Here is a 22,868-nt window from a genome sequence, read left to right on the forward strand (position 1 = left end):
CTTCTGATTTGTTAGCACAGATAATTCCCACTCACATTTCCCCTTGCAAGAGGAGGGCAAGGAAAGCCACTTGCTACACTGTGAACTTTCAGGAAACATTGCCGAGCAGCATGTCCCTGTGCTCCTCCCTGTGCTGAAACTTCACCAGTTCAGACAATTTCTTACTCCTGTTGTTGCAATTAACCTTCAGAGAAAATGATTAACTACAGTCTTATGCATATGAGGAACTGATCCAGATTATTAGCCTAGAAACTATGTCCTTACTGCAAGTCTGCAGTTGTTTCTCCTCCCTGGATGAAATCCTGACCCCTTCCCCACAGCCTGGCAGTGCTTGCTCACTCAAAATTAAAGGACAATTAGCTCCCACAAAGAGAGAGGTGATCACATCTCCTTCCTTAACTGGGACACTGGAAATTGAAAAGTCCTCCCCTCACCCAGTGCTGCTCCTGAAAGATTCTGCAGAAAATCGGGAACAGCTTTACCTGTAATCTGGCCTAATAAGATAAACATTTCAAAGAAAAAATCCAGGATCAGCATCATCTCTGGCAGCCAGAACATGACATGCTTGGATGAGGAGTTTGGAGGGGGTGGGGATCAGCCTCTCTGGGGATCTGTTCTTGGCTCCTGTTCATACAATGCCTGTCTCCAAGCACAAACTCCCACCTGGCCCCACTGCCCACCCCCCCCAGTCAGTACTGTTTCATACTCACCATGTCATAAACATTCAGAATCACCGGTTCATTTGCCATTGTTGATTGCAGTAGAGGCTGGATTAAAACCTTTCAGTCCCTGCCAGATGTATGTTGCTGCCCCCAGGGTATGCTTTTACCCTGAGCCAGATAGAAGGAAATGCCTCATCCTACAGCCTCCGAAGGAAGGAGCATGGAGGGAGGAGGAAAGGAGGGAATTCTCGCAGTTGGGGGGGGGGTAAAGTTGGTTGCAGGGAGGCAGGAAGGCTTGGGCTGGGTTTGCTGGTTGTATAGGGTTTATTTAATCCCTCCACAGCGCGACAGATCCGAGCTTTCTTTCTAACTCTGTAGCGCACCTCGGGGTCCGTAGACCCATACACCACTGTAACCAGGCACCATCCAAGCTTGTAAATCCCGATCCACAGAAGACAAACAGACTCCGAGCCGGGAGATAAGCCCTCTTCTGGCTCCGTGAGAGGGGCGGGTGGTAGTGTGTGCGGGGGGCTCTCTCGGCGTCCTTCTCGGCAGAGCGGCGTGCTGCTACAGCAGAGGGCTGCCAGCAGTAGGCAATAAACCGGGGCACCAAGGCACGGGGCAGGTCCGGAGCCGGGCACCGTTGTCCCTTCCGCGGGCAGAGCTCGGCGGCAGCCCGCGCCCTGGCCCGCCGGGAGCCGGCAGCTGTCCGCGGTGCTGCGGCTCGGCCCGCCGGCAGCCGGGAGCCGTCCGCGGTGCTCGGCCCGCCGCGGGCCGGGCGCTGTCCGCGGTGCTGGGGCTCGGCCCGCGCTCAGGCGCTCCGGGGAGGGCTCTCCGCCCCCGGCAGGACATCGCGAAGAGGGGCTCCAGCGCGGGGCTCGGCGGTGGGAGGAGGAAGAGGAAGGGGTTTGCTGCCCCCGGGGCGGGGGGGGGATGCTGCAACCCCCATCCTGCCCACAGCCGTGCAGGCAGACCTGGCGTCGGCGCCGAAGTTAGCGGGCAGTTCTCCGCGGGAGAGAGCGGGGGGTTACCCGGCGCCGGGGCTGGAGGGAGGAGGATGCCGAGCGGGCGATGCTTCCAGGCACGGTGCGGGGCCGGGGCTGGACACCCCCAGCGGTGCGTGCTCCGCTCTCCGCCAGGGTCAGTCCTTATTTCGGGATCAGCTCGTCCCGAGCCGGGCAGCCCTACTGACTGACAGCCGGGGGGACCTACCCCGTCCTCTACCGGCTGGATGCATCTCTGCACGGCACACGGTGGGAGGGCGGGGAAGGGACGAAGCGACTGGGCAGGGCGAGTAGTTTCACTTCTGGCAGCGGCAGGGTCTGGAGTTTCTTCCGTCCTGGAGCTACTTTACACTCGTGTTAGGCCCGGGCAGCTCTGCAATGTCTTGCCAGCAAACGCTCCCCTCTGACCTGGATCTGAGAGTCAATTATAAAATCCACTGCGGTAAATTCATCTTCCTTTTGCTCCTCCTCTCTCTTTAAAGGGAGAGCAGGGTCTGTGATGGTGCTGGAAAGGGTGCAGCGGGGGGGGACTGGGGGAGGAAGAGGGTTCCTGCACCCAGAGATTTGCAGTGGTGTGGGAATTAGCACACTGACCTTAAACGTTCAGACACCGCAGACTCTTTCTGAAGCAGCCCAAAAGAAGGGGGAAAAAAAAAAAAAAAAAGCAGGGATGACCTCATCTGAGTTGGAGGCGTATCTGAGGCTCTCTGCCAGCTCACAGCCAACCAGATCTGAATGAAAATTGCAGGGAACCCGTTACATCAGCAGAGCCCAGCATGCCCCAGCCCTTCCCGATACCGTCTTCGGCCGCATGGGAACCATCCCGCCTGGGAGAAAGGCTCACCTCCCTTAGTCAAAAGTGGAAGACAAGACCATAGAGCTGCAGCCTTGCAAATGACTTGTTACACAGCGTGCAGGAGGATTTGTGGTGGAGGCAGGCAGCACAAAAGGAAAGTGAGTCCACATCCTGCATAGCTAAGTGCCAGCCTAACAGAGTCAGACATAAAACTTTTCCCCTAGCCATGCCAAAGGAGACCCAGAACTGCTTTGCCCTAATGCGTGCACTTTTATTTTGAAAGGTCAAAGCCACAGCTTGGGCCTGGGCATGCAGCATGGCAGGGACTCCAGCACAGTAATTTCATCTGGGCTAGTCGTTCCGTGAGCGGGCTAGGCAATTCCATGCACATGGCACAGGGGTGAGGCCAGCATCCCAACCATCCATTCCCGGGCCCTCCAACCTACCAACTCCAACTTCCCTGTTAGATGCCTTTAACTATCTGACTCAGCAGCCTGGGCTTGCAGGAGCAGTTTGTTCAGGTGGGAGAAGATGCCTCCTCCTCTGCCCTACCATCTCAGGGTCCAGATACTGCTCAGAGAACAGATTGAGCCCCCCCCATCATCTTAAAGACGGTGGAGCAATGAAAAGCTCCCTCTGTAAGGGGCTAAGCACCATCATTCATGCCCTAACTTGTAAACCCAACCTCCTACTGAATCCCACAGGGCGCCTGCTAAACTGTCAAAGATACCCTGAAATTGTCACTTTTGGGTATGTGTCCTGCTCTGGTCATAGAATCATAGAATAGTTTGGGTTGGAAAGGACCTTTAAAGGTCACCTAGTCCAACCCCCCTGCCATGGGCAGGGACATCTTCAACTAGATCAGGTTGCTCAGAGCCCCGTCCAATCTGACCTTGAATGTTTCCAGGGATGGGGCATCTACCCCCTCTCTGGGCAGCCTGTGCCAGTGTTTCACCACCCTCATTGTGGTGATGGTGATGTTTTAAGGAGACTTGAAAGGAGAGGGAATAGCTGATATTAGACCAACTGATGTAATTGGAAAAGAAAAGCAGCACACAAGCTCTTCCCACACTTGTCCACATGCTTACTTGCTAAATTAACTCCAATGTCTGCTGTGCCCAGAGTTCAGATAAATTAAGAGACTGAAACCAGATCCATGTTCCAGGACAGGGACAGACATCTATAAATACCTAGGATTTGGGAAAAGTGACGGGCAGCCACAAGCTTAGATGTTTTGTCCTGTAAACATTTCTAAAATAATCACCTGGGGGCCAGGGGGAAGCTATAAATTAAGACCAGAATTCCACTTCTAAATTTTAGAGATAGAAGAGGAAAAAAAAATTTAAACCTAAAGGCTTGTCTTTAAACTCATCTTCTTGCTTTAAGAGATCAAAGTCAGTCTAAATGTGCATTTGTTATTTAAAGGACTTTTGCTGTAGGAGACAGTAAACGTCACTTGCACATTAAGACCCGGATTCACTCCCCCTAACTTGAAATGTAACTGCGAGAGCTACATTATGAATGTTGTTGCTCTAGGCTCCCTTTTCTTCCCCTTCACGGAAAGAAGTTTTTCCACATGGTGACTTAGCCTCATCAGTGTTTCAGTGATCCTTTTTCTACCCCATTCTATTCTAGACAACGTATTGTAACTCCAGATAGAAGGGAGCAGTCTGAATACAAATTTCCTAACATTAATATAAGCTGTTTAACAGTCACATAAACTCTTTACAAGGCTTGGTTTGCTTTGGGCTGTGTTAAAGTGTTTCATCCACAGCTCAGGCTGATACCAGTCAAGAAACTGAACTCTTCTATTTCAGGTGCATAAGTACAGTCCTGCAGAGAGCCCTGCTGCCAACAGGCACCATAGTCCGAGTCTTGCCCTGTAAAAGCATTAAAATTTAAATGAATTGCAAATACAGAGGAAAAGGGAGATTCTTCTTCCTACTGATTAGAGCAGCTGGAACTAGAGCTTTGGGACCTGTTTTGAATTGTTCTTTTAACCACTTATGTTACTTTTAGGACATAGCAGAAACACACATTTTTCCCATACCTATGCCTAAAGCTAGACAACACCTTCAGTCACATTTAAACAGCCTGTTGCAAAGCCTGATTTTCTGAGATTCTTCACATCCCTAGCACTCCCTTCAAAGGGACTCATGTATTTGAGTTTAATTGTGGTCATCCACACTTACTATTCATGACAGAAATAAGTGTGCACCTTCCAGGATCACTGTCTAAAGCAGACAATGTGGTCTTACATGTGTTCTTAGATTAAGAAAGAGGTGAAGCGAAAAGGATTAAAAGGAAAACAATGCCACCATTCAACAGGGATTAGAAAACCAACATTCAGGTACAACCTTCAGCAATTACCTGGTACATTAACCAAGGCAGTAGCTGAAAGCTTCAGCCACCTCCTCCAGGTCCCAGTCACAAAAGTGGCAGCGCTGGGCACTGTAAACAGTGCTGTGACATTCCACTGGGGACAAGAACAAAAGAACAGCAGGGCAAGAGAGAACTAATGGATGTATTAGAGATGAGGGTCATATCTGAGGGTGTGTCTACTTGTGTTGTTATTCAGGAATTCTAGTTTAAATTAACACCTTTCCTTAGTTTACCCTCATGCACTTTCAAAGGCTCCTTAGCAACCCAGCAGACGATGGGGTTTTCAAGCATGTTTCACAGCATGGCTGCCCAGTTTAACCTTCAAGACACAAGACAATGGTCTTGTCTCCACATCAGTACCACATCAGGACCACCCCTGGCTCTCCATTATACTTTTTGACAACTTGTCATTTTGGATTGTATATAGTGCTTTTGCCCATGTCAAGTTGTCATTATTATCCCATTCTGAGTACATTAGCCAAAACTATCCTTTTTAAAGGAAGTATAAAATGGCCTTTTAAAAACTAGAGACAGTATTTTTTCAGGTCCCTGAGAATGGTGGAGGATATGCAAGAATGTAAAGAGATTTGCGTTGCCCTTCCTCAATCCACAACAACAAATCATCGCCTGGGTAGGTGCTGGAGCTTTGTAGCCTTATTCCAGGAGTGTCACAGGACGCATTTTGATTGAAAAAGTTGTATCTCACTTCTACCTGAGACACTTGCATATACCAAGAAGCTGACTGATTCTGGTCTGACTTGAGTGTGGGATATGGGAAAAAATGGGGGGAGAAAATCAGCACAGGATGCCAGCAATGGCAGAGGGCTAGTGCTTTGCCCTGTGTAAGGCAATATGTGAAATATTTAACTTCAGATTGCGCCACAAAGGAAAGAACAACAGTCAAATTGGATTATTTCAACCATTTGAAAGATTTTGTCCAAGACTGTGGGGATCTGTAGCTGAAAGCTAGGTGCATGTTAGTAGCTGGGGGAAACAAAGTTAACATTTGCATTGAATTCCTCATTGAGTCACTCTTGATTTTGCATTTTGTCTCCCTGCTCATTGCAGCTACACTTCCCAACTTTTGAATATTGTTTGTCAAGGAGAAATGAAGTCTGGCAGCTCCTGAAGGGATGGGGACCTGAGTGCAATAACATGGCTGGCAGGAAAGGGACTTCACTATCGTAGAATCATAGAATGGTTTGGGTTGGAAGGAACCTTAAAGATCATCTAGTTCCAACCCCCCTGCCATGGGCAGGGACACCTTCCACTAGACCAGGTTGCTCAAAGCCCCATCCAACATGACCTTGAACACTTCCAGGGATGGGGCATCCACAACTTCTCTGGGCAACCTGTTCCAGTGCCTCACCACCCTCAGAATGAAGATTTTCTTCCCTATATCTAATCTAAATCTACCCTCTTTCAGTTTAAAGCCATTATCCCGGTCCTATCACTACATGCCCTTGTAAAAAGTCCCTCTCCAGCTTTGTTGTAGGCCCCCTTCAGGTACTGGCAGGCTGCTGTAAGGTCTCCCTGGAGCCTTCTCTTCTCCAGGCTGAACAACCCCAACTCTCTCAGCCAGCCTGCCTTCATAGGAGAGGTGCTCCAGCCCTCTGATCATCTTTGTGGCCCTCCTCTGGACTCGGTCCAACGGGGCCCTGTCCCACAGCCCATGAGCAAGGTGCACAGGGCGGGCCTGGAGATGGCCACCACAATCAGCCAAGAGTCTAGATCATCAGGCAAGTCACTGGGGCAGGCATCGCTGGGGCAGGGACTTAGGGCCCTGGGCTGGGCTGAGATGGTGCTCCTGGGCCATGGGCAGGCCCCAGGGGAGTAGAGGACTCTATCACCTCTGTTTACATAAAGCAACGCTGTCAACGAATAGCCAAGCAATGTACATAGAGGCTTTCAACCTGGAAACTGGGATAAAAATGCTGAACATTCATATCCACTCTGACGCTAAGGATTAGGCAAGTAGCTGTTGTTGTTGTTATTATTATGACAAATTCACAGCACAAACAATAATGGTTCAAGAGCAGCCAACGCATGCAGTTAAAAGGGATAGTACACAGTAACAGTAATTTGTGTTGTATATCTGAGGAGCTAAGCAGGTTTAGTTTCAGAGGGTTTTTCCATCAGCAGCATCTTCAGATTATTTATTTGCACTATGTTATAATACTGTTTAGAAGCTGCAGGGGGGAGCGGGGACCCATGTTATTGGAGACTATATGAACACACAGGAAGCGACCCCACCTTCTCAATGGAAGGTGGTAATTTAAAGAGATGGTACAGGTGAACGGCAAGAGAAAAGATACATCATCAACCCTGTGTCGTAGAGGTATGGGGAAGCAAAGTGACCAGACTTCAGCCAAACAGCAAATCTGCTGTACAGTCAGGACCAAAAAGAACTGAAGCGAGGTGCAATGCCATACTTGTAAAGAAGGAGATAGGAACTGACATCATAAGCTGTGACCCAAAAAGCCAGATGCTGCTTAACCCTGAAGGTGTCTAAGCTGCCTCCCTCTTGGACCAGGACAATCTTTGTCCCCCTGCTGAGCCTTCCCAAAACTACCCCAACCAAGGCACCGTGGTTCTTCATTCCTGTTGCAGTCTGACAGAGACCCAGAAAATCAGCATGGTGGCACGTAATACCCCCAGATAATCTGGTCTGCCTGATGTGCTCTGATCCCTCCTACCACATGTTGGCAGCTGAACACAGAATCCAAAAGAAAAGGCCAAGCTCCTTCAAAAACACACTGCTGGGGCCACTGACTGCTTTTTGTATAATCACCTGTTAGATTACAGGGAACCGGAAACCTGGGCTCTCTTAGTCCTGCAGATTTAAAGCTCACCCCATCAAGGGGAGCACCCAAACCTTCAGATTACAGAGCTGGTGTAGGCACCTTACATCCTTCTTGCTCCCCACACAGCAAAGGATGCAAGACCCCTGGGCTCCATTCCCAAATGCATTTAACATTGGGTGAAGACAATCCACAGAAAAGGAGATGGGAGCTCCGGCACTTGCTCCTAGACGTGTTCCCTAGCTACTAAGTTATACTGTTCCAGCACCCTCAAGCTGCTGCCTAGTGATAGTGTCCAGGCATTACATGCCCAGATATTATGTCTTTTTTTCAGTCAGGCTGAGGATCATGTTGTGCAGCTGCATCATAGCAGTAGTCCAGTCATTCTAGAAAAGTTATCAGAGCTAGTGGTACAGGATATTCAATAAAGAGATGCATATAAGCACCATAAGCTATTCACAGAATTTAGGTATTCCTTATTCTACACCTAAGCCTCTCTGTGCAGTCCTTTCATAGAACCTGAACATAAAGGAAATGAAAAAAAAAAAAAATCACAAAAATATCAAAAGGTGTCTCAAAACTAGTCTTAATTTTTAACTTTTCCATAGAGGTTTTTTTTTATTGTATGTGCAAAGTACAGTAAAATACAACTTGCAAGGCAGTCTTACAGCTTGGTAACAGTGGTTAGTAACTACAAGTGTCCACTGTCTTTACCATGATTGTATTAATTTGTTTAGAAATCACTGTGGTTAGTTGTTTGGGGATTTTTTCAGAATACAAAAACTTAATTCCCTTTTCTTATTTTACTTGCCATAGCCTCATGTTGGATGATTAGCCAGCTGATACAATAGGATGCTGCAATTCTCGGGGGCTATTATAGCATCCAGACAACACAAGCAACCTTTTAGCTTCTAGAAAAACCCACCAAAACCCAAATCTGATGGCAGGTGCATCCACAAGTGCCTTCTGATAGGTTCAAGACTACTATGCTCTACTGACCAGCACCACCTATAGGTACCTCCATGCCAGCTTTAGTTGGTTCATTTTTTGACTAATTTTAAGCCCTGCCACTCAAAAACCTCTGTTAATTTTAGAGTGAGATATGAAGCTGTGCCTAAGCAAAGATGGTAGCTCTCCAATCTCATCCCTTGTTTGGTTAGATACAGAGAATGGGCAGCTCATTCCCTCAAAACAACAGGAGGGTATGGCTTCCGTGTTACACCCTTAAGTTGATTCATTGGATCTCTGAATGCGGATAGCATTTCACAGCTTTACAAGGCTTAGTGATGGGGTTTGTTTAACCCGGTAGACTCTGTAAGGCATACCCAGGGGGCTCGAACAGGCCCTCGCACATAATCTGTATGAGCAAACAGGCTGTGGCTAACCATTAGGCACGTGTACGCTACTCAGCCGATTCTTTATTTAGTCAAGCCAAAACCCACTGCAGTACCTTCTCAAACAAAATTGTTCATATATAAAAAGATCATCAAACAGTGAAGAAATGTCTGTTGATAAAGAGGAAAATCTAGCAGGATTTGGAGATGGAACTCATTAGATTTGTTTTCCCCTCACTCCTACCACCCCCAAATTTGCATAAGCCTGCTGTGGTACACATAACATAATCTGGCTACCAATGTTTTTGAATACTGCTATAACGTAAGCTGAAATCCATATCAAACAAAACCAGTAATGGTGTCCCATCCCACCCATGTTTGTTGAGCTTAGTTTGAGGTCTTACTTGGCAATGGCAAGCTAACTGAAAGAGCCCACTGCACAAAGGCAGCCTGTGGCAGCACGCGTTTTCCATTTTCTGCCTATTTTTGTTCACACCATGAGAGTGGCCCCAGGTTTAGTCACCATTTGCAGTCTTTCACAAAGGATTTACGTGCTAAACTCTTTCAAGTCTAAATGCAGGAAGATTCTGGCTAATGGTGCCAAAACAAAAAGCTGTGTGTTTGTTTCTACAGAACTACAGAAAACCAAAGCTTCAGATTAAATACATTTGTTATTTAGGAAGGCAGAAGCTATCACAGATGTCTTGGAAGTGTATTGGTCAGAAATGGATTATTTGAATTTATTTTCCCCATCATTTATTAACAATCGTGTTACACAGAAGCCAGATCAACATCTGAACAGCAAGCACAAAATGTGAACCAGCCAGCCAAAGGGTGAGGAAAAAACAATTCTATCTTGCAACAGTGATGGAGAAGGTTCAACCAACAGGTAGGGCACAGAGGCTGGGAAAGGCACAGAGGCCTCTTGCAAAGTTGGTGGAGTTGATGGGTGTAAGGACATGTTTCTTACCCTTCACTAACCTCCTGCATCCAACCTGATTTTGGGATGCTGTTCCCACCCTGCATCCTTGCTCATGTCTCAATCTCTTCCTCCAATTCCGGGAGCATGGCTCCCCATGAAACACGGCCGAACGGCTATCCTGCGGTAGATAGTCTCCAAACCCAAGTACACTGACTTCCTCTCACCCAGTGAAGAATCAGGGAGGAAGGAGGAACGGGGCAGCAGCAGCCCTGGCTCCCCAAGGCATGCGTGGGCAGGGAGGCAGCAGAGCCTTGGTTCTCCTTTCCCAGGACCGTTTTTCCCCTCAGCAGCCTGCCCTGGGACCTGCCCGCGGACAGAAGCCAATTCTACGTGACTTCTTCAGGTAGCAGAGATGTTAATAGCAGCGTCGCAGCAGAAGCTGCCATTTGCTGCCTTAATTTCCCCGCATACTTTTAACTCGTGAATGCTATGAAATGCCACAAAGCACTACTGGTGTGTCACTAACCGCTCCAACTTCACCACAGAGATGGCAACTCCTGACAGGACTACTATCAATAGTCTCTGAATCACTTTATGATGAATCAGACTGTTAAAATATTTAATAGTCATGCACCAGCTTGGCTGCTTCCTTACCAAGCTCAGCCCTTACAAATTATGAGTAATACTTGCATTGAACAAGGAACTAACATTTTAAAGAAAAATAATCTCTATTTCTTCCCTGTTTTTCTCCCCGGTGGCTAATACCAGGGCAACGATTTTCAGAGTGCTGATGAAAACCTTCTGATGAGATTGAATTATTGTATCTTTAAACAAAGGGGAAAAAGATCATTACATGAATGTTTTCCAAGTTGTTTTTATCTTTCCAAATATTCACACCACACTTCCGGCTCTCCAAAGGATGAGGAGGCTAGGTGGCACTGCAGGCTAATGGACTAGCTTATTATTATAGGAATTAATTAAGTGAATTTGGTGATCTTATCAACAAGCTCCATGGCTAATATAGATTTCTTCAACCCTCAATAACTGAAAAATTGAAGGCCTAAGTATATAATTTTGCAAGGTCAGTGCTGGAATGAATAGCCAATAGGAGCCCACTTTTCCTGAAGTACTGCTCATCCTTATAACTCCGCTTGAAGTAATGGAGTAAGTATATAAAAATGTCAATATTGCTTCAGACATATAATCAGAGTTTGCCTGTGCTGCCAGTTCGTCATGTAGGTGTCATGAACACTAAAGCACACACATTCCCACCTACAGCCATAACCTAGCCTAACAGAGACAGTGATATCTGCTTCGTTCTGGTTAAAGCCCTGAAATAAAAATAAAATAATAAAATAAAATAGCATCATTCTTCCTGTGTTGCCTACTCTGCCTAAGCAGTATGCCACTATTGGAGGCCTATCTATGTTCCCATTAGGAAAAAATGATATCAGTAAAGGTGTTATGCAGGTGCAGTCCTGCTGGCTCACAAAAATATACACAAGATCCTACTTCCGCCAACAAAGCAAAAACCCACAGCAGGTTTGCTCCTCCCAGTGAACTCCGTGCCTGGCTCCATCAGCACCATTCCCGACACCTTCTCTCTCAGTCTCATACACACACCCCCCCCATGCATGTGCCTTTTTGGTTCTCTGCATTTTCAATGCTCCCAGACCACATGCTTTAGCCTTGCTCAGGCCCCATCTTAGAGGGTACTGCCTGTTGATCACTCCCACTGTCTCCGGTTATTTTATTCCACAAAGAGATTTCACCTACATGTCTTGGAAAAATACATAGTGCCTGCCTTGCCCTAACTTGCATCTTTGCACAGCAGTAATCACAATCACCTTCTATAACAACAATAATTCTCATGTATAATAACAACTGCAAGGAAGGATCTCCAGCTCTGAATTAGGGTGAAGATGTTAGTTTGAAGGACAGGCGTTTCTAGAATAAAAGCTCCTGCATGATTATTGCTTAGAAAATGACTCCTTACTGAAAAGCAAAATACACCCTTAGCAGTATTCTAACAGAGGCAGGGTAAGTACAAGACACAGCACTTGGGAGGACAACAATAGATTGAGACAGCAAAATCTTCCAGCTTCTCAAATCTGGCACTCTTACTTAAATAGTGTAATTTTTCTTCCAGCTTTATGACTTACTTTTTGATTGTCATGTGTTAAATCTAAGATTATGACATACCTTGCAATGATATGAGGATTGTACCTTTCAGTCTCCCATAGATCTTGTCTAAAGAACCTGGGGACTTAAATTATGCCATCTGCTCTTTCATCTGCTCCAATAGGATAACCCTGTGATCCTTAAAGCACGTCACACCTGCTACCTTGATTTCACATGCACTTTTGTTGCAATGACACCAGAATATATAGCAAAACCTTAGCATCATTACACTTAACTCAAGAGACAAAATGGTTGTCCTTACACTAAGGCTCCAAAGAGACCAGTTATACCCAGACTGCACTCGTGTACTTCATATGGCTGTGGACTTACTGGAGCAGAAGGGTCCTAAGCCCCCCCTCAGCCCTCTCTCTCCCTTTCTCCTACCAGGGGGCTGTGAATTCCCAGACCAGCACCCCTCTTCCTTTCCAACTCCTCATCTCACCCACCAGATGTGGGGAATGGCAGTAAAAAGGGACAGTGCTGTGGCAGGAGAAAAGGAGATGAGCAAAACCCTCTTCTTGGGCAGAATTTGCTGAGTAGGAGACAGGCTGATGTGGCTCCCACAGGGTCTGTAACAGAGTCCTGGCGTAAGAAGCGTGCAGGAAGAAATAGTCTCTACGTCAACCAGCGCCACTGTCCTTTCTCACCAACAGGACAAGACAATACCCTTCAGCAGACACACCAAGTCTGATGAAACTGAAAATACTGGCATGGACATTTTTCCTCAAAGGTGTTCAGGGTTTCATTAAATATACATGCATGTGGGTGTATATTCATATGTACATATAGATTCACATACATCTAAAAAATTCAACTTTTGGCAAGAGTTCAGTGCATTGTTCTCACTTTGCTAAAATCCTCTTACCTGCTCCCCAGAGTCTCTCCATGGACAATGAAGAAAGGAATTTGCTTCTTTTGGTAAATCCTACAGAGACTGAGTGGGAAATCAATGTTTCCTGAAAAAAAAAAAATCTAGCCTTTTGGATGAAAAAGCCAGTTTTTGCTAAAAACACTTTGCAGCAGAACAACTCCTGTCATTATAAAGAAAGGAACCGCTTGCAAAATGGAATCCCAGCAGGCGCTCAACCTTTCTCCTTCCCCAGCTTAAAAGCATCCCAGCCTCATCAAGCATCAAGGCCTCAACGAATTCATCCTTACAAATTTAAGCAGCACAACTCCACCTCTAGCCACCAAGTCACACGCATACATATCCTCTCTCTCCTATTCAGAGAGCTGTCATGCTAATAAATGCAAAGGGGTTAGCTGTATTTTGTATTCTGGGCATACTCCAAAGGGACTCTTGAGATCTCTCTATGCTGATGGAATTCACCTTGGCCTCATTTGCAGCTGTTACTGAGATCCCAAATGGAATCAGATACAGGTCAGGTGTTTTCCATTATATTGAACTGCATTGCTTTTGAAATCTCCCTGCTAATCACATCTCTTGTACATGGTACGAGAAGAGAGATTCAGATGCCAGATTCTGAAAAATGTTGGTTTAACGGAAATGTCTTAAAATGCGCTTAGTGGCATCCCCTGTCCCTGCCACTCAGTTAAACTCATCCAACCCGGAATTGTATCCTGACCCCAGCAGCTGAGGGACAGTCAACAATATCCTTTGCACCAGTTCAGCTACGTTTCTGCCAAGATACACCTGTAACAACTCAGAACAATTCAGAACACCTGAATTTTGCATCTATGAAACTCATTGCTAGCCGTAAGGTGACTTTCACATGTAAGGTCTTTTTAGATATGTATAGGGTGTGTAACAGCACCGGAATAATCCTACCTTCCATTCCAACAAGGTTTTCATCAGGGCGACATCCCCATCTCCCTTGTATCCACCCCATTACTCATCACTGACCAAAGATGAGCTTACCTTCCCTGGGAGTTCCCTGTAAACTGCCTGTGTTGCCTCATCACAGCTGTAGGAATCCGTGAGGGAGGCAGCATCCAGAAAGAAGAAAGTAGGATAGTTCAAAACCACCATCCGGCAGAGCGCGTGAGGTTACAGAGGTTGGCTCAGGACCACAACTTCTTTGTGAAACACAGCAGCAGAGCAGTGGCAGTCAATGGCTGTAGGTGGAGCAGATAGGCAAGAGGCGAGGATCTTGGAGGGAAGAGACAGAATATGGAGGATCAAGGTGCAGCCACCAGAGGCATGTTTCACGTGTGCGTGAAGACCGGCGCTATGCACTCTGCTGTGGACAATGGCACCTCTGTCCACTCAGGACTAGAGGGATGCATCTTTGTACAGATGCTTGCCACATCTTGAAGTTCCAATTTTCCTTGATGTGTGTTCTACTGGAACAGTTACAGAGTCAAAATACTTTGGTAATCTAATCTTTAGATGTACTCAACAAGGGTCATACCCTGTCCAATGTCTGACTTGCAGAGGCCAAGCTACAAGGAAACCAGTACCTTCACTCCCATTCATACCAATCCCGTCCTTCCATCGTACCTGGCCCAAAGCCTACTTTGTTCTTTCATAGACAGTCAGTAAGACACCAGCGATACGCACATCTTAGAGTAATGATGGTCCATGTACCTGGAGTCTCCCAATCTCATTGAGCTACACTCAGGTGAAGGGAGAAAACGCATAGGCTCAGCAGGAAAAATTCTGTGCCGTGTTTCTGGTGGACACAGCATATTCTCTGGAGGGTGCTCCACTAGCAGTGCTGCAAGCATGATGCCATTTTCCACCTTCTTCCGACCTCCCCTTTGATCGGCCCGCAGTCACACAGACCCTGCCTGACAAGAACAGCGCTCACTTTTGAGCAAAGTTTGCTGCTTGCAACTATCCCTGCCCAAAAGGAGGGGGGTTTGCACTTTTCTCTGCTCCTCTCTCAAAAGTCAGCACCAGGGCTGTTGGATTTATCCCCGGAATAAGCTCTGTGTTGATAGCAGTGAAAGACTAAAAGAGACCAGGAGATGTGAAAACTCTCCAGGGAACTATTTCAGAGCGAGGTCCTCTAGGAAAGCTTTCGCCTCTCTGGGAAAAGCCTTGGAAGGTCAGGAGATGAAAGCTTTGCATCAGATATCCTCTGTTCAGCCCGGATGTCTGAAACTTCTTCTGTTCGCTGGAAAAAGGCCAGGCCAGAGCTCTGAGCACTGACAGGAGAAACCCGCTCCCGCTCAGGTAGGAAGTCAAAGTCAGCAAGAGCAGAGGACACGGCCACAGATGTTTTGCCTTCTGGCAACTCAGTTCTAACCCAGCTCACGTTGTGCCTCCGAACCGCCCAGGTGACAGATATGTTCTGCTTATTGCTTACTAAAAGAGCGCCAAAGAGAAAGGATTCGCTGATCATACCCTCTCCCTTCTCCACTACCAAAGAAAATGCTATTTACCTAAATGAGGAGGAGGTATTCAACCACACAAGACAGCTACAGGATGGGTGCTCAAGGAACCGATACACTCAATTGAGCAATGTAGAGTGTGTATGTATAAAACAGAAGCCTATTTCCTGAATAAGCCATACCTGCCAAGCAAAATATCTTGTTCTAACACATGGTGTCTTTGACATTTACCTTCAATCGTGAGGAGACTTACAATTCACAAGTGCCATAACCATGTATGATTCATCAGCTGTCTCCAGGACTGCAAAATAAATCAGATTGAAACCATCATCTATTTTATAGATGCTTATTAACGCATTATTTAATATGCCAAGTTTGTTTTTCTTTGTGTAGTTGAAGGATTTTTTAAGGGTTTTTGTTTATTTTATATACAGCTCAAAAGCACTTTGCCATAGAATGAATTACACCTTAAAAGTGCTTTCCTGCTAAAGATTCATGTTGTTTGCTTTGCTTTTTAAAAACAATGTCCCTCTCCTGATATATTGAAACTATGGACAGAAGCCCCACTGAATTCAGCAGCAAAACCAGACCCAAAAGACACAGGGAGTGGATCAGATGTTAGTACTAAGAAACAGCAGCAATTTCATGGGTCTGGGAATCATGGCATGGGGGAAAGAGGAGGTGTCCTTCCACACTCGGAGAGCCACGCAAGGTGTAGGGAAAGAAGGAAGAGCTCCTGTGCCGGTCTGATGTGGGCGATGAGGTGCAGTCCAATTCTGCAAGGTACTGAGGGCCTTTTGGACAGCGATGAAAACATCTTGTGGTGCCAAGTCTCTGGTCACTGAAGCCTAAATGCCCCTGTAATATAATGCTCTTAAAAAGGAATTGCAAATGATGCCCCCCAGAAAAGAAGAAAGAATGCCCCTATTCTCCCTGCTACTGGCCTTTCTTGCAGTTTTCAGCATGTGCCCACCGGCTGACGCCCACTTCGCCTAGCTGAACTCACCACGCTGTTTATAGACAGTAGCAAAGGCTGGATGTGGCCGTGATTCTGGGGGGCAGGACAGAACAGGCCCTGGGCAGCAGCCCCTCCGTCGTGCAACGCGGACTGCATCACCCTGCACACGCTGCTACGTCGAGGTGACCCCCGTGGGTGCCTCTGCTGATCCCCAGCCTGCAACGTGCTTCCCATGAGGCTTTGGCTCACAGGCTGTAAGTGAGCAGCGCTACTACGCTTTTTAGATGAGCTCGTAAAGACTGTAATTCCTTTTCACGTCCTGAAATCCTGGGGCACAGTGACAGCTTGCTCTGCGCACTGCAGGAAGTCCATTCAGTAAAATTTCGCTGGCACGCAGGGCCAGACAGCCCCAGTCTCCGCTTCCTCTGCCCTTCCCACCCCAGAGTGCTGTAACGGCTCCGATTCCTTCTGCTCTGCTTCTAGATGGCTGGGTACCAAAACCCAGGGGCACTAGGCGTCATCCGCAGGATTGGCATTGCACGGCCACTCCATCACAGGGGAGGAATAAGAGATCCCAGGAGCAGAAGCTAACAGGGGCCAAAGTAAAGCCCTTAGCATCTCAGCGCAGGCAGCAGCAGCCGCAGTATTCTGGGATGCCCCAGCACTAAAAATAGTTGTGACTGTAGAAGAACTATTTTGTTGACACATGCCACCATATAACTTGACACATGCTGAGCTGGCCTTACCCACTACTGCTTACAACAGTCGTGTTTATAGCTGCAACCTGGGAGGTATTTTGGGATTAAATCCAAAGTCTGTCACCAAACACAGACAAGGACACACACTCTCATACCTTGCACACCTAAACGTTGACTTTTGAATAGTTCTCAGACAAATGGATTTTGTAGATCATAGAATCATAGAATCATAGAATCATACAGGTTGGAAAAGACCTCTAAGATCATCGTGTCCAACCATCAACCCAACACCACCATGCCCACTACACCATGTCCCTAAGGGCCTCATCTACACATCTTTTAAATACCTCCAGGGATGGTGACTCCACCACTTCCCTGGGCAGTCTGTTCCAAGGCCTGACCACTCTTTCAGTAAAGAAATTTTTCCTAATGTTCAATCTAAACCTCCCTTGGCGCAATTTGAGGCCATTTCCTCTTGTCCTATCGCTAGTTACTTGGGAGAAGAGACCAACACCCACCTCGCTACAACCTCCTTTCAGGTAGTTGTAGAGTGCGATGAGGTCTCCCCTCAGCCTCCTCTTCTCCAGGCTAAACAACCCCAGTTCCCTCAGCCGCTCCTCATCAGACTTGTGCTCCAGGCCCTTCACCAGCTTCGTTGCCCTCCTCTGGACACGCTCCAGCACCTCCATGTCCTTCTTGTAGTGAGGGGCCCAAAACTGAACACAGTATTCGAGGTGCGGCCTCACCATAGTCCATAGATAGTCCATATATAGTACAGGCACACAGAAGTCCTTATATTTAAGCTGTACCTTTGCAGGGGATGCTTATAAACATAAAGCTGAGTGCATGAAAATGGAGATGAAGTACTTGTCAGCTAGAAGTGACAGCCTTCAAATACTATCACTCCTGGTTTAACTTTCATTAAAAATGACAGGATACAATGGCTCTCACACAGCTGTGGTGCTATGAGAAGAAACCACTTCCCGTGCAGGCATCTCCTAATAGACAGCAATATTCTAAAGAGGAACTCAGATTATCAAAATCACGTAGCTCTATTCCACTTAATTAAAACATTACTACTAATTAGGAAACCCCACTGACTTACCTCCTCCCTCGCTTCTGATCCTCCCCATCCTTGAAACTCAAATTTGAATCGCCCTGAAGTGTGGAGAGTGTTTCAACTCTGGATTCATTTCAAACCAGTAGGCAGATAAAGCCAAGCAATGGAGTTTGGACTGAAACGCCAACCAAAACTTCTTTAAAGTTCAAGAGAGTAGGACTGAGATCTGAAATTTGGAGTATTCACCTCCGTTCACAGATAACTAAGGACATATTCAGCCTTTCAATGCCTTTCAATCATATCAAGAGTGAATCTGTCCCATCAGACCTGATAAATCTGCACAGTTTAAATCTGGGGCCAAATAAAGGTAACAGCTACCAAACATTTTCACCTTATTGGCATATTGATTGTAAAATATCTTTTTTTATCCTATAACTGGGAAGAGTCTGAGCTAAGGAAACTCTCAGCAGACAAAAAAAGAATGGATTGAAGCATAACATAGATACGTCAGAAAAACAGTCTGCAGAGTGAGGGTCCAACAAAAGACAGGAGGGATTTGATACAAGTATATTGGAAATTAAACCCTGGAACACCAATATATAACTCCATAGTTGTCAAAACTACTTTTTTCCCCCTCTCATTCTCTCTCATTATGGAAAACTTCTTAGGCCAAAAGAAGGGCATTGCATTAAAGCCAGATAAGAGAGGCAACCACAATGTCCCTCTTTTTTTCTTCTAGTTTTGCAACCCAGACCATCTTTTACCATTTTGTTCTGGAAGATAAATAAATAAATAAATAAATAAGGAAAACCATTTTAAAACCTTAGACCACGTCTTCTGCATTTGTATGCATCATGTTGTTCAGCTCTGGTAGAAGGTTTAGCATGAGCAATATCTCACCTCATTAAATCCAGCTACCCTGCGAGCTCACAACGCACTCTGTGCCACCGTTAGCAATGCTACTGGGATTCTACCACTGTGCTGCTGAATTCAGGAGAGATGCCAGCCTGTGTTTCTGCCCATTAGGAAGACTGCCAGCTGCTTATTTGCCTCCAACCTTCCTGTTGCCATAACTGTTGATGTTTGAAAGAGGGAAAGATAAAGACAAGGAAAGGAGAGGGCATTCTGTGGATAAAAGAACCTTATCTGCCAACATTCTTAAGTGATCTCCAATTCTGAACAAGATACAAGAGTGGAACAACCTGGAAATGGAAAGGAGCTCTTAGAACACCACTAATTACTTGGTTCTCCACAGAAATAAGATACCGACCTCTAAGGGATGCACGTATTACTCCCCCAACACTACAGGGTCGCTATAGCTTTATTAAATTGTCCCAGAAGACAAAGCACTACCGGTTGGGAGCTCTTCCGCTTGCTTCACTGCAATATTGTTCAATTAATCCTTCCTGAATCTTTCTGGGTGCTGCCATCTGTAAAGGGCTGGCTTTGACTGCTATACAATTTCAGAGCTTGTGGGAGTCACAAAAACCCAGTCAGTGACTTTTCGATGAGCTGAGCACTGACAGCTGCCCAGAAAAGTCCCTTGAACCGAAACACAGTGCCTTCCAGAGGGTGTCTTTTGGGTTGGCACTCTTCTGACCTGCAAAACATCAGCAAAACCACTAGAGAGTTAGTGCAGCTTTCCTTTGGCATCTCAACCAAAAATCATACTATCTCTTAAGGTGAGCTTCTGTTCCGGAGGACAGGAGCGTAGAAAACATTTTGTAATGTTCCAGAAAGGCACAGGGAGGAGTCTGGAGAACTGTAAGTAGAAAGTGTCTTGCTTTTCCTCCTGGTAAATTTGAGTGGTGAGAGGAGAGGAAAACTGAAGTTCATGGAGGAGTGAAGCAACTAAGAGTCTCCACCCAGAGCTCAGCTGCAGGAGGAGGGACCGAAGCTCTCTCTTTGGAACAACCTTTGCATTCCATGACACAGTGCCAGCCACATCAGCACCCTGAAGCATATCCCCATGTGTGGAAGTTTAGCTGACTTGAAGTTTGATAATAAAGGTAAGAACCTATCATAATCAACATAATACGTACTGAAACTAGTAGAAAAACTAGGACTTATTATTTAAGATGCTATCTGAAAGAGTTTAGCAGTCTCCACTCCAAACATGAGCGTATGTCACTGCCCAAAGCAAAGGCATTTCTGGGGTTGCCCAGGGACTCCTGACAAGGGGCTAAGGTGTGCGTTGCTTTTGGTAGAGGGCTGCACGTACACAGTTGCAGGAGAGTGAGAGAGGAGTCAGGGGAAACACCACAGGAACCAGCACAGAGTAGGAGAAGAAAGCAAAAAACCTGACCGAACACGGCTGGGAGAACAATTCAGCAAGGGAGTTTTGGGGTGAGATCTGGGTACCTCCTTGAAAGAGAAAAGAGAGAGCACAGACACTACCTGCTGTAGTAGATGAGAAAAGGACCCTGAATATTTTTGTAAATCGGAAGGTAACATCAAAGATTCCTAATTCTACCATCAATTTCTTTAGTATAAGCAACCCAAAGGGATTTGGACTGTGAGCAGCAAAGGACGAGGCCTACATGTTGAACTTTCAAGTGACTAGATACACAGTAAAACCATGCAGCCTTATTAAGACCAGCATCTCTTCCAGAGAACTGGAAAACAAGTTTTACCTAATTTTAAAAGGCTCAGATAGTAATCTGGGCAAGTTAGACCTTGCTCGCCTTCTTAATAAATCAGCTGAATAGCTCCTAGAAAGCACAATCCTAAAGACACCCCTGCAGGATTACGGTGCAAAGAAAAAGCATCCTCTGTTGTAATTCTTTGATTGCATCAATAAAACAGTTAGCAGGAGAGAACTAGTGACCAACTTCTATTTTTGGAAGGCATCTAGCAAAGCTCCTCATGGTGCAGTAATGAATAATTATTGTTTGAGATGCAAGAAGTACAATTTGACCATTCTGATCTATGATTGAGGGCAGAAAAATGGGAATAAACAAACAATTTTCCTCAACGACAGAAGGTCAACAGCAGGATCCATCAACTTGCAACACTTGGATGTCTTTTGTTTAAAATACACGCTAATGAACTGGAAGAGAAGACAAGCAATATGATAGCAGTATTTCAAGTGATACCATTACATAAAAAAGCAAATTTTATACAGGGAGGTGATACCTTTTATTTGACTAATGGATACAGCTGGTAGAAAACAGCCAGCATCTAGGCATGCTAACTCTCCTCCGACCTGCCTGTCTGTTTTCCATTCTATTAGCTGATCAAATAAAAGGATAACAACGTCTCCCCATGAAACTTGCCATACTTGTATCTGTACAGAAAGATGTTTATAACAGTACTACCAGCAACAGTATTTAGGAGGAGGATTTTCAGAGGGACCTTGATGCTTCAGAACATAAGGTAATGACTAATTACCGGGGTTTATAAAAAAGACCATCTCCTCAACGCCTCCTGTGGGGTCCATTGCATCTTCATCTGAAACAGCCAATACTGGTCCCAGACACAGACTGGAACTAGAATCAGGGCCAAACTGGAAAGATCTCTGACCTGTTCCAGAGCAGCGCTGCTTCTATCCCTACTACTTTCATGATACACACTCTACTTAGATCATCACTGACTCTTCTTGTAACATAGGCTTTTTTAATATCACCGTATAAAAAGATGATTTTACCCAGGTGCCTCCACTACTACATTTCTTTTGCCAGTAACAGAAGTAGTACTCAGGGTTCAAAACAGGCATCCACCCCTTAGTAGAAAAACACATTATGTGCTGACATACCTCACCTGCAAGATGAACTCCCACAGCTCAGAAATTCAGTTCATTTATTTATTAAGCAACCAGTTAACTTTAAATTCAGCACAGGTAAAAGCACAGCAAGAAGTGGTAATCAGGACTTACAAATCTATTCAGCTCATATAAAAATCATTTAGCAGGTTTCCTAGTTAATGACTTAATTTTCCCTTCTGCTAAGCCTCTAATCTAGTAGAAAGTATCACTTAGCTAGTTCAACCACTAGCTCTCCCTGTTGAGAAATTGTTGTTCAAATATCCAAGAGGTTTGATCAAGCTTTCTCATTAACTTCCAGAAAGCAGCTTTGTATTGTTAATAGCAAGGGTTGTAACCAAGAACCAGTTGGGAAGCCAAATATACTTCTTCCTGCAGCATTTCCCTGGTAAGAAAGCTAGTAGCCAAATTTTGTTTCCATTCCAGACAAAAATGTACTCCTCTATGGCCAAAACTGCAGAGTTTCATGAAAGGGGTACTGAGATAGAGATTGCTTGTCTTCTAGGCAAGAATTTGGCTTCAGAAAACATCAAAAGCTCTAGATCTTCATGGTGTGTTTTTATAGTTTGTACTACTTATGGGCAAAAGAGCACCTAAATATACTTCATATATATGACTCTTCCATGAATTCACTATTCTAGGGGTACTATTGTAGCAGGATTTGTGGCCAGACGCATATGTTATGGGACATAGCCAAATCTCTTTGCACTTGAGAGCAGATCTTCATTGCTGCAGGGCAGTCGTGCCTTTCCCTGAGCTCCTATAAGCATCTGAGGCACCTTTTGCAACAGCTGAGCGGAGGCAAAGTTATCTGTGTGAAGGCCCTTTCCATTCAGAGACAGGGCAGGACTTCAACAGAAGCTCTGCAAATCAAAAAACAGCAGGGATTTGGATAAAGACCAGAGTCCGAGAATATAGTCGGTGTCTATGAACTATTGCTTAGAGAGCTGTGGCACTGTCCACTTAGATAAGCTTTTCAAAGTCTCCACTCTGAACAAACACTTGGTCCAGCT

General features: G+C 45.8%; 1 protein-coding gene across 1 annotated transcript in view; it reads right to left on the reverse strand.

Moving 5' to 3' along the window:
- LOC142083006 (deubiquitinase DESI2-like) overlaps positions 1-1,506 on the reverse strand; it is a 57,143-nt gene extending 55,637 nt beyond the window's left edge. The window contains exon 1 of the mRNA XM_075151963.1: positions 711-1,506. Coding sequence (XP_075008064.1) covers positions 711-749 — 39 coding nt within the window. The 5' untranslated portion in view covers positions 750-1,506. The remainder of the gene's footprint in view (positions 1-710) is intronic.
- Between the last annotated feature and the right edge of the window lie 21,362 nt (positions 1,507-22,868).

This window comes from Calonectris borealis, chromosome 5 (assembly GCF_964195595.1).
Source record: "Calonectris borealis chromosome 5, bCalBor7.hap1.2, whole genome shotgun sequence".
Taxonomy (NCBI): Eukaryota; Metazoa; Chordata; class Aves; order Procellariiformes; family Procellariidae; genus Calonectris; species Calonectris borealis.